Source organism: Ambystoma mexicanum, chromosome 5q (genome assembly GCF_040938575.1).
Source record: "Ambystoma mexicanum isolate Mex_15411 chromosome 5q, UKY_AmexF1_1, whole genome shotgun sequence".
NCBI lineage: Eukaryota > Metazoa > Chordata > Amphibia > Caudata > Ambystomatidae > Ambystoma > Ambystoma mexicanum.
This window is the reverse complement of record NC_090933.1, coordinates 669,112,587-669,125,505: the sequence shown is the minus strand read 5'-3', so window position 1 is coordinate 669,125,505 and position 12,919 is coordinate 669,112,587. Positions and strand designations below refer to the sequence as shown.

Sequence of the window (12,919 nt, the reverse complement as noted above, 5' to 3'; positions counted from 1 at the left end):
CAGGGGTCTAACCTCTCTCCCTGGCTGTTAAACCAATAACTGGCACCTCTCGGCCAGCGCATTGCCGCTCTCTGCTCCAACTTTCAGTGCTAGGCGGCTGACACTCAGCTTGTTTTCAGGCTTCCCTCTGCCACCTCTTCTCCTTCTCTCATCTTGGACTGTCTGCTATCCAGGAGTGGTGTGCGGCCAACAATATCTGCCTTCTTGCCAGTAAGACGGAGATTCTCCTCATCGGCACACCTGCACCCTCCTTTCCTGTCACTCTCTGGCCCGCCTCCATTGGCCCTCTTCCTGCTCCCACCTGTGAGCCTAAGAACCTCGAGGTCATCTTTGACTCCACACTCTCCTTTTCTCCTCACATCTCTGACGTCTCCAAGAAGTCACACTACCAACTGCACCTCCTCAGAGCTATTCTTACTTTCCTTTCCTTCCCCGGAGAAGCTCACTGTTTCTAGACCTCTGGTTCTCTCTAGACGGGACTACTGCAACAGCCTCTTTCTAAATCTGCCGCCTTCTACTCTCCACCCTCTGCAACTCATCCAGAACAGCACTGCGAGACTTGTCCTTGGCCTCAAGCCCAGGGATCGTATCTCTCCAGCACTGAAATTTCTGCATTGGCTCCCAGTGGCTGCAAGGATTAAGTGCGACCCTCTGCATTGTCTACAAGGCCTTCTTGGGCCTGGGTCCTCAATACCTTCAACCCTTTCTTCGTAAATACCTTCCTACTCGAGCTATTTTCTCCTCCAACTCCCTCAGGGTCAGTCGCTTCTCCAAGCAATTAGTTGGCAGTAGATCTTTCTTCAGCTGGGGCCTTCCTCTGGATCAGTGTTAGGCAGAATCCTGTGTAGTGCCCTTAGGGACCACTACACACAATTAAGACTACAGGTGGCAATACAGTTTTACCTTTGGTACAAGCCTGTACTACTATGTCAGAGTGGTAGCAGTGGCGGAGCAGCCAGGCTGATCTCAAGAGTATATAAGCAGTAGCAGAGATTACACAGAGCGACCACAATTACTGTGACTCGAGCAAACACTGACTCAAGGTTTCAGGTAGAAAAATATAAGTACATTTATTTTTAAACCATTCATTATAAACACAACACTTCTATTAAACTTCAATAAAAACCACACGTTAAATATACTACAGCTAACCAATTCACTTTGTACAGTAAGTCTCAAGGTAAGTACCCTGTGTTTGAATGAACAGGTGTTATGAACAGAACACGTTATCCCGAATTGTTTGCGATCACTTTTTGACAGTTCGGTCTACTAAACAAATGCGTATCCGTGACATGAAATGCTACCGGGGCAAAAACACACTTAGCACCTGAGATACCCAGAGGGAGTTGGAGGCAAAAATCAGAGGCAATATTTTGGTTAGGCAGGCAGAATCAAGAAACACTCAGACAGGAGGTCAAAAGCCAGGGTCGAAAGACACCGGGGCCAGTTGCCGAAAATCATCACACGGTCAGACAGTTCACGATTCAACGTAGCCATAAGTACTTCGATATTGTCAATGTTCGGAAGCAAAAGTTATAAGACGGAGGTAAGACAAGGGCAAGCCTTGGAAATGAAGATAAAGGGATTCACCCAGTTTCCTCAACAGAACACAGTACCTTGTTCCAGTGGTGCAGCTAGTGCCCTGGCAGTTGTTCCTGTTGGTTTCCCGCAGACCCACGATTTCTGGAGCTTCGTTGTGAAGGACGACGTCTGAAGGGGGTCTGTACCACACAGGGATGAAGCCGGCAGCAGCGACAAGGAATAAAAGGTGCGCTCCTTAAAAACAGGAGAGGCTCTTCAGGTGGCTATCCGGACCACTACAGCAGTGTGCAGCGATTCTGACCACGGAAGAGGATCCTCTGGCTGTAGAAGATGAGCTGGTTATCCCCACCAAGCTCAAGGGAAGAAGACTCCGGACTGGATCTTCTCTGAGTCGTTGAAGGGCAGATAGCTCAGGACTGCAGCAGGGCTTCACCGGGACTGGGTAGTTGCAGCAGCCGTTGTTCTCTCCGCTTCTCTTCGGTTCCTTGTAGTTCCAGTGGCGACTCTGACTTCTAGCCCAAGAGACCTGCCTTTTATGCGAAAAAACCCCATTCACACAGCCTGGCTATCAATCACCCAGCAGGGGGGTTGTCCAGCCCAGACAACTACCCTGGCCAATCATGACAAAGTGCGACTTGGGTTTCCTAGGATACCCTGTGCCGGGGGTGACTACACCCCTCCCTCACATTCAGCCCACCTAGACACCCAGGCGCCTTGAGGAGGGCTTCTGGGCAGAAGCCCCCCAAAAGTCACTGAACGAAGAAGTCAAACCTATTTTGCAATGCAAAGTAAAACACTAGAAGAACTTTGGCATAAAGAAATGGCGACTAAAACCAACCGGAGCCAAGAGAAAGACGATTTGGTCAAGTGGGTTTATGTTCGAGGCTAATATAATAGCCAAGAACAGTACCACCTTTATCTAATATAATCGCGGTAGAAAAGTTAGGGTAGATACCACTGCCACAGCAAAGTCTAAATGTTAAAAGATCGAAACAATGCTCTAGGAGGTACAGATACAGGGGGATACGAGTTAACCCTTTCCAGTACTCCATGGAAGATGGGGTGTACTGGATCTGTGGTAGATTGACTAAAGTTAATGGTAACTTTACCCTTTTCTGGGGGACAGTAGTCGTCTCAGAAATGGAGTCGAGGGAAGTCTCAAAGACCACCCTGTGCCATGGCACTGAAGGTCCTGTGTGATGCACAAAAAGAAGGGGGCTAGTGAAGTGGTGTACTTCAGAGTCCACAATCACAAAAACAAGTAGAAACACATAGCAAAACACAAGTAAGAGTGGGGGAAAAGCTCTCAACTTTACCAAGTGGAAAACAATAAACTCCAGAAGTCCAGCAAAGCTGCTGGGGGAACTCACTAGATGAGGGAAATTAGCCATAAATGAGAATTCTCCCTAACAATCAGTCTCCCTGCCTCTCTGAAACTTAAGGAGAACCATCTCCGGTTCCGGAAGCACCTCAAGACCTTCCTCTCTGCTTCTGCCTCCTCTCTTGCTCTCCCCTGCCGATTTCTTGTCTGATACGGCACTGGTCACCTGGCTACCCTCTGATTTCAGGCCCAGGTCCCTGCCCCCCCAGTTGCAAACCCGCACTGCCTCCGGCAATCCTTGCACTTGGATCTGTATCTGTAACCCTACAGTCCCCCTACCTGCACTTTTGGACAACTGCTGTCTGCACTTACCCTTACACCTGCCCCTTGCTGGCCGCACTTCTTGTTATTGTTTTGATCCCATGTACAGCACTGCCCCCTCCCCTTTCCTCTGGCACTCACACCTCCCCTGCACTTTGCGCGATCTCAATGTCACTTAGCCTAGTAAGATTGTTGTCTCTGTCCTCCCTCTGTTCCCCCTTCCTTGCCTCGTCGCGCCTTGAAACACTTGGGTATAGCCGCGTTAGAAATGCCATATCATATCATACCACCTTCCTGTCCAGCACTACGCACAGATCCCTCTTGGATCTAATGATTACCCCTCCTCATTTCACATTAAAACATCTTGAAATCTCCTTATTGTACGTCTTGCTCAATAGCTGTTGCTCGTCTTGCTCCAGAAGGTAAGTCTCTGGTAGTAGGACAATGTCAGCCCTTTTCTTATTGATGTCTTAATATCTTTCTCCTTTTTATCGGTTTGTTCACCCCTTTAGCATTCCACGATAAAGACTTCAGATTGGGTGAAATCTGTTATGTAGTACTTAGCCATATATCCACAATAACATGTCTGGTCTTTGGAGGGAAAGGGACACTCACACTGTAAGATACCTGGGGCTCAGACATCTAGTTGCTTTATCAAGGATGTCTCGGAAGTGGCAGGAGCTGTCTTCCTAAAATGCTGTTCTCTTTGCTGCCATTTCTAGAATATTTCTAAAGCTTGTGAATCTGCTTAGAGTCAAATGCTTTGCAAAGGCTGCCATATTTGTTGTTGTTCGTAAAAGGGGGGTGGGGGGAGTGTTAACAGGGATGTTCCTATTTCATGGGCTGGACTGTGAACCAAAAGAAGCCCTAGAAATAATCTTCAAAGTGACCCCATATTACAAATGTTCAGCAAGCCCAAGCCTTTTCCTATGAGAAAAACTGAAAATAAAATAATTACCACACAAGAGGGCCAGGGTGCAGAGGCCTGCTGGGAAATCGCCAGAGTTCCCTATAGGCCAGTCCACCCCTACCTGTCGCACTGTCTCTGCCCTACGTTACAGGGACAGTCAGTTGGCCGAATGTACACCACATGCAGAATAATTTAATCGCGTTTGATGGTTGCTGCTGCATCATTCGAAGCCGATCACACCAGGTCACTTGACATGGAACAGACGGACCAGAAGCAGATTTGCGAAGCCACTCAATTACGTTTGTCAGACCAGGCACACAGTATGGTGAGAGGGGCGTTATCCTTTTATTTCCGCATTACTAGAATGCCTCTATTACATCCTAACATATTCCCCCATGGGCTTGCTTGGCAATCGCACCACCCATGGGAAACACCTTGTTTAATTTGAAAGGTGTATCTGCCAGTTCTCTTGGAAGGGGACCCATTGATTGGGCAACATGAATTTTGCAGCACCCTTTGCTGCTTCGGAATCCCCGGACCTGTGGATCCTACAACCAATACTTGCCTTTCTTTGCCAGAAAATGCTATATTACAAGCTATTAGACATATCCCCGTCCACTGTGGGTGTGTACAGGTATCGAGAAGAGAAGGTTTTGCATGTTATCCAGTGCAAAATGTGCTCTCAAAAGGTGAGCGAAAGGGATGCCCGGGCCAACTGTGGTGGATGTGAGGTAGTAGGAGGAATGGGTCAGTAGGGTTCCGTGAATGGACTGGGGAGTGAAGGGGTAGGGCAGTAGCAGGAGTTCCGGGGTTCTCCCCAGAGAGGCAGCAACAGGATGGGGAAGTAGGCAAGGATGCAAAGATCAAAATGAATTTAATTGCGTAACTCCCATTGCACAAGAGTCTCGTCGCAGTGGTTGGTGCGAAATGCATTAGTTAAATATCATGTAGGACTGCAATATGTCCTTTTTTTCATTGTTTCAGTGCATTTTGCCACTCCACATCCACATTCCTGCAGTGGACCCAATATGGCTGGCATTTGCAAATATTAATGGGATCATTAGCCAATCAAGACTCCCCATTCTAATGTGGCCTCTTCGTGCATATCCACTGATCCACACCCAGCCCGTCAAATCACAGCAGAGTGCCTATTAGACAGTCAAACTTTTAAAATTAGCGATCTACAGGTTTATCTGACAAAATATACAGAAGTCAAAATGCTCCCGATTTTTTTTTAATAGACTGTATGGATATTCACCAAACGAATCAAAGCACTCAAATTGGCCTGAACGCCAGCTCCTTGCAAAGGTTTTGGGCTGTCCAGCAGATGTTTTTATTTGGGTCTATAAGCTGAACTATTGCATTAGAGTACAGACAGGGAGAAATGGCATATGAGGAGGGACACACAGCTTGTAGGTGTTTGGTTATTTGTCCACCCATTGACTGCCCATGGCCATTCTCCTTATGGTAATTCCCACCCAGTTCCTGCCCCTCCTTGCCCAAAACGCCTCCTCCTCGGAACTCCTTTGAGCTCACTTTAATAAAGTCTTATCATCCAACGTTCCATTCGAAGTGCCTGCCAGTGTTTTTTCAAAGCAGTCTTCTCAGAGATAATGACTTAATTAGAGCTATAAACTCGTTACTGATGTGATAAAAATGTCTTAACCAGGTCTGCCTTCAGCCACTTGTTATATATAGTCTTGTACATTGTCATTGGCCTGGAGTGATTGCCAATAGAATGTGATGTATGATGCAGCCAGGAGAATGTTGAGTGCATCAGTGTATGAATGTTCTGAGTGAGTCAGTTGGGGGCCTGAGCTGGAGTGAGTGGATGGCCGGTGGGTCTTCTCCTTCATGTGTACTGTACTACCTATCCCTGTCCTTGTCCTGTCATCCAAACTACTGTATATACCTGAGAGTAACTGGAACTGTACATACTGTACCAATAAAGCATACCTGGAACAACATCAGTCTCCACAGCTGGTCTGTGTGTCCCGTGTGACTAATAAGAGATTTTATTACATTGGTGACGAGAGTTAAAGAACCCAGGAATATGGACAAATGCAACTTAAAAGGACAGAGTGCAACTGAGGAGCTGCAGCTACAAACATGTACAGTAAGGAGAGCTGTGGGGGGGAAGCAGCCTAAGAGTGACCCACCGTTCCCCCAAAGACTCTAAAATAAACATCCTGCCCAGCTCCAGGGTTGAAAATGTATAATGTGCCACTGGACTCTGGGAGGGAGGTCCCCAGAAACCAATAATTTCCCCAGAGTTCCCTCATATAAATGTGCACTAAAAGGAAGAATATGCCCCAGAGATCTTAGTGGGGACAAAAGGGCCCTGCTAGCTGAGGATTGGCCTTTTGCAGGAGCCCCGTTCAAATTAATGACTAAAAAGATAACTGTCAACGGAGGAGTTGGGGGGCGGCGTTTGTCAATGAAATGCTGTAACTTCATAGAGTGTTTTACAGTTTCATTGACCACTCTATACATCCTGCAAACCACCGGGTGGCGCCAGAGCTCCGTTCACTCATAATATTAACTGTTGAAATGTATACATAAAAGAAGTGCGCAGCCCGTAATGAAAGACATTTGATATGCCAAGTTTTTCGCGTGTATTAAACAAATACCTCCCATCTGGAATGAATATGGATAAAGTTGCAGCTTGATTTTACCCAACATCCTGCCTGTATTTCAAAAAATGCTCTGTGAAAGGACGGTTGACAGCACAGGCTCAGTGAGGTCTGTCCTCCTCCAGCCCTTCGAGTGAATGATGACGTATGTTAGCATTCACTGGGTGATGGTGATCCATGGAATGCGGAACGAACAATGAAAGGAAGTCATACGTGTCAGTTTCGTTTCTTCATGTTAAGATGGATTAATGGAGCAAACACTTGCTGCCGTGTGCGTACCTTAACAAAGCTTTAGTTTGGGGCGCTGAAAGGAACATTTTGCAAGACATTTTCTTTATTATTATATACATCAACGGAACTAAAGTCACAACGTGAGCAAGCAGCATATTTGTGAAATAAGCTACGGGAAACCCCTTCCTTTGGCATCATTATTTGGATTGAAGTATGTTTGGCAATAATGCAAACCTAACAATTTACATTTTTTCTTTATTTTATTTATTTTCTTAATGAATCTGGAAAAGCCACCATGGACTTATGCAACACTTATCAATATACATGGAAAAACGAATTTAAAATTTTTTAAGCACAAAGTAATAATAATAATTTTTTATTCTCTCAAATTTCCACCATCACCAAGAAATGTTTATATACTGAATAATGTATGTTATGGTTATGGTGTTAAGGGTCTGATTTACCCTTTGGAGAGTTGTTGAACAAAACATTAGTTACATTGGATACCCTGCAATTGACTTTGGGCCATTGTCTTGCTCAGTTTGTGTGATGTTGTGGCCCACTGTTATGTGTTCCATCCCGGCCATGACACACGTGTTGTAGTTCATGGTCGCGGTGCAGGGTATTCCTGTTAATGTGTACTAATCAAATAGTCTTGGAGATATTTGAAGCCAGGTGAGAATTTTAAATTTCCACTAGAGCCACAAAGAAAAATGTGGCGGTATGTATACTCTTTTTTGTGGTATATGTTATATGCGTACGCTCTAATGTGAGATGCTTAAGTGGCCAACCGACTGCATAAGGGTTGCACCATAAAGAGTTTGGCCAACTGACTGAACAAGGGTTGTGCTTAAAAAAAAAAAAAATTTTTTTTTATTGCCGGCAAATGTACATTCTGTATATATATAGTGCGCACTTTTGCATTAGTTACTGTTAAGCATTCACCATTGTTCCTTTAGTAATAGTTTTAAGCTTAAGACCTCCGGTGCTGCCAGGAGCACCTCATCTGTTACATGTAGTTCATCTGTGTGAGATTGTGGTTGTGTTTAGATTTATGAGTGGGCGAGTGATGTGCATTTGGCTGACCTCCCTCCACCCGAATGAAAGGATGATGTTTGTGTGTATGAACCTGATATGAAAGGGAGATGTCACGCGTGGGTACATCCGGTATGAAAGGGAGATGTCACGCGTGGGTACATCCGGTATGAAAGGGAGATGTTATGTTGTGGTTGAATCTGGTAAGAAAGGGAGATGTTATATATAGTCTTGTACTTTGTCACTGGCCTGGAGTGATTGCCAATAGAATGTGATGTATGATGCAGCCAGGAGAATGTTGAGTGCATCAGTGTATGAATGTTCTGAGTGAGTCAGTTGGGGGCCTGAGCTGGAGTGAGTGGATGGCCGGTGAGTCTTCTCCTTCATGTGTACTGTACTACCTATCCCTGTCTTTGTCCTGTCATCCAAACTACTGTATATACCTGAGAGTAACTGGAACTGTACATACTGTACCAATAAAGCATACCTGGAACAACATCAGTCTCCACAGCTGGTCTGTGTGTCCCGTGTGACTAATAAGAGACTTTATTACACCACTCCATTTATAAGCACTATGCGTGTCATTCACTGAAGTCTGTTAGTTTTGGCTTGTATAGAAGTATTCGGCATTTGCCAGGCACTGATATTAGATGCCCAGGTACTCGCACCATTTTGTACCTGCTACCATCAATGGCCACTTAATACCATTACAGCAGGGCCTGGCAAGCCTTTGCCATGCTTACATAAAAGCCCAAACTGTTGACATTTCAGAGAGCTACAATACGCAGCGATGGAGTTTGAATATTCAGCCTAACCAGGACTATAGCCCAGCCCAGACTTGCACAGGGCGGACAACCCTTTTACCACGGCCTATACAGGAACTGAGCATCCCTGGACCCAAATCACACATCAACTAAACACAATAGCCTTAAACAGGACCCTAGAGGTCAAAACACGTGTCGGCTGACCACACAAGACTATGTTTTTATTTTAATAAAAAACCAATTGGGTTTCACTCAAACAGCCGTGTGGATATTCATCCTTCCTAAAAATGCGCAAGGTATTCGGGACTGTGCCTATTGCTTTTTTACTAAAGGAGGTGATGGCGCCACCTCCACCAATCCGTGAGCTTGCTGCTAACTAACCAACTCACCACATCTCAGAGTGAAGTGCTGGAAGTGTTACGTAGTAGGGCCATTTCCTTGCTGGTTCTTCTGTAGGCGAAACCAAGAATCCCCAATAGGAACTTGAATAGGAAATGTAGTTTATGGGGCTCCCCTGGACGGAAAGTCAAAAAACATTACAAGAATGTTCGAAGGGACATGTATGCTTGTTGTGTCTAGTTTGTTACACTTCAGTTGAATGCCACCAAAGTTATGGGCGTATCAAAAATGCCTCTTTATTTGAAAACATCTACTTAACCGTACTTTCAGCATTGTTATTGCTGACTATATATAAATGTTAAATTGCTAGATAACTTTTTGCTTATGGGCAACACCATGCATGCTAATGGATCTCATTTCGCTAATTACATTCTGTAGTGTGTATTTTTGTAATTATAAATCAGTTATGTTGCCTGGCAGGGCTTTCTTAATAAATGTTATTCTGATATGTAAAATATTTTTAAGTTGGTGGCATCCTGCACTCTTGCCTTCATCACGTTCCTCCCAGTAGCAGTACAAGATCGAATGTTAAAGGTGAGTAACTTCTTCACGGTCTAGAAAGTTCCGCTATTTATGTTCCGAAGACTTGAACTCGTACCATTTCTTTTATTGAAATACCTTTTTATTTCAGCTTGCACAGCACAGAACATCATGGGATACTGTCATAGCTTTGATTGCAGCTGCCACTCATGATTTGGATCATCCAGGTGTTAATCAGCCTTTCCTTATTAAAACGAACCATTACTTGGCAACTCTTTACAAGGTGAGCTGAAATGTTGTTTCGATTGCATGCAGCGCATTTGGATCTGTAAAACATGAAGGCAAAACAGTAAACCTTACTACTACTATGTCACGCAACCCATAGGTGTTCATTTTTCATTGTCACAAGTATTTGACCCTAATTCTATTTGAGTCTAAAATAGCTTCCTTTGATTTGAAGGTTTAATTATCGCTTGCTTGCATTTTCTCCTGCAGAATACCTCAGTATTAGAAAACCACCACTGGAGGTCAACAGTGGGTTTGTTGAGAGAGTCTGGCTTATTTTTGCATTTGCCGCTGGAAGACCGGTATGTTTAATTTTGTTTAAGTAATTTGTAGTTGTGGCGACGGAAGTAAAACAAACTCCTTTGTAGTTCTGTCAAGTATTGTGTGCCCTACTTGGCAGCTCTGGAAACAATGTTACCTTGTCCTCTTTGTCGGCAAGCAAGACATTCATATTGCAACAGTGACATTCTAAAGGATACATTATAGCTTCTTCCTAACTTTGAGGATCTGTAAACCTTCAAAAAACACGAAGTGAGCATTGCGCATCAAAGGTGTGAAACAGTACATTGACCTTGAGTTATTTACCACAGTTCTGATCATCCACGTGTATATAAAGTGAAGATGAAAAAAATCCCACCAGGTAAATTCTTCTGCTCACCCGTCTGCCTATTTATTACAGCACTTGGTGACCCTCCTTGGTTCTCAGTTTTCCCTACCTATGCAGTTTTCCAGGAGTTTGTCCTCCTTGTTCAGCATACACGTTGAGGATGATGCCATACACGAAAAGCTAGGCTGCTGCCACGCTGAATATGGTTGCAGATGGGACTGAGGATGAGGGCCTTCAGTGACTAACTGTAGCCCTGGCTGAGTCAAAGGGTTCTGAATTGTTTTGCTCCCCACTTTTGTTGCATATATTCCATTGACATACAAAACTAATACATTCCACCAACTGCCCCATGCAAAGTACAGGCCGTTCAACCCAGGGTGTCCTACTATAAACACTCTTCATCACCCCAAAATACTGAACGCTGGCAAGTGCCTCATGAGTGTACGTACCCCTTTATGACTTGCCACACTGCCTGGCACCATTCTGGCTTCATGGTGGGGCGAGATGTGGTGGCAGATTCCATCACTTGGGAAAGTAAGGATATTTGACATTGACCAGTTAACTCAGAATGTGGACTCCAATCTTCTTTTGTCACCCTATGTTTCCAAAAGTCCTTCTGCACCTGGAAGTCATGTCAGAGTTATCATGGAAGGGAGGTGGAAACACTGACAAATGGCCTTTTTCTCGATATACTTCCCAGTTATTGCACTTAAAGAACTGTACAGGGAATGGCCCCGAATATTTCAGGATATAAACATGAGAAGTTTGGCTGAGAGCTAAGATGTGGAATTGACATTTTACCCCACTACTAATTATATGATATGATATGATGAGGCATTTATAACGCGCCTATACACAAGTGTTTCAAGGCTGCTGAATGGACATAGAAGTGGGGCCTTAGGATGCACAGAGTCTTTGAAAGACTCTGAGCTGCTACTGGCTGCCTTCTGTGCCTAGGAATGAACGATTTTAGGTTCATGTTTCGGTCCAAGGTAAGTTACCCATACTCTTCCTCAGAGTATCAAGATAATCTTGAAAGCACCAGCTCAGTAAAATAAATACATTTTTAAAACAACATTTCATATTCTATTTCTAAATTATTAAAGGGGGAGGTTCGCTAAAAAAGTTTATGGTTAGAAAATATTTTCCTAAGTTAAAAATAGATGTCTTAAAAAAAAATGTAAAAAAAAAATGTAAGCTGCAAATGTGCCTCCAAGTCAGGACTTGGAGGCATCCATTTTGTATGCAGAAACAGTATATATCAGTTTTTTTAATTCTCTGCTCTCGCGGGAGTAATCGAGCAGGAGCCTATTACTGGGAGCTTAAGCCTGTTACTGGCTGAGAGCAGAGAATGCAAGCACATGTTCGCAGGACAGGCAGTTCTATGAATGCCAATTCTAATACAGCAAAGAAACCCTTTTCCAGCAAAATAATTATGGTGAAAGTGTTTCTTTAAGGCATTAAGAGGGGATTCACAGGATTGCTTTTCCTGATAACGAGTGAACAAGGCGAACCCGCCCTGTTTATTTGACAGGGCGCGTTTGAATTTCTCTCTCAAAAGCACTCTGAATACCCGACTTTTTTCTGGGCATCACATTTTGTTATTAAAAAAAACAATATTTGATGCTCCAGAAATAAAAAGATAGGCTAGCACTTGAACTCAGGTCCACTGGTTGACCCCTTACCACTGGACCACTCGTGTCCCTGGTAATTGGTGCTCTTTGTCGTGTTGTTGTACAGCACGGCAAAGAGCACTTTGAAAGCAGCTGAGAAAATAGACCACATGAGTTAGAACTCATGTGGTCTATTTCCTTAAATGTTTTCATAGTGCTCTTTGCCGTGCTGTACAACAACATGGCAAAGAGCACTGTGATTAGCACGGATGTGGTCCGGTAACGAAGGGCTAGCCCGTTCAATCACACTGCATGGATTGTAGTCCCTCACTTTTTTCTGGTGCTTAAAATATGTCTTTTAAAACAAGATTTGAGGCATCCAGAAAAAAGAAAGACTGGGAATCAAACCCGGCCCTTCATCACTGGCCCCCAGGAGTCTTTTTTTCGAAGAGCAAGGCAAGCACGCCCTGTTCAGTAAACGTGATTGCCTTGTTCACACGTTCACAGAACAGGCAGTTCTATGAAGACCATCCTAATACAGAAAACAACGCTTTTATGATTTTGCAGAAAAGTGTTTTGCTGTGTTAGGATTGGCATTAATAGGACTGCCTGCCCTGTGAATGTGTTTTAATTCTCTGTTCTCCAGCAGTAACAAGCTTAAGGTCCCAGTAGGGGGCTCCTGCTTGATTACAGCCACAAGAGCAGAGAATTAAAGAAACAGATGTTTCTGCATACAAAATGGATGCCTCGAAGTCCATTAAAAGCAGGACTTGGAGGC

General features: G+C 44.3%; 1 protein-coding gene across 2 annotated transcripts in view; it reads left to right on the top strand.

Moving 5' to 3' along the window:
* The window catches only part of PDE7A (phosphodiesterase 7A), a 1,871,135-nt gene that overhangs the window by 1,389,910 nt on the left and 468,306 nt on the right, over positions 1-12,919 (top strand). For both annotated transcript variants that reach the window (XM_069621123.1, XM_069621122.1), the window contains 2 exons: positions 9,788-9,919; positions 10,132-10,223. In XM_069621123.1, the coding sequence (XP_069477224.1) occupies positions 9,788-9,919; positions 10,132-10,223 (224 nt within the window). The remainder of the gene's footprint in view (positions 1-9,787; positions 9,920-10,131; positions 10,224-12,919) is intronic.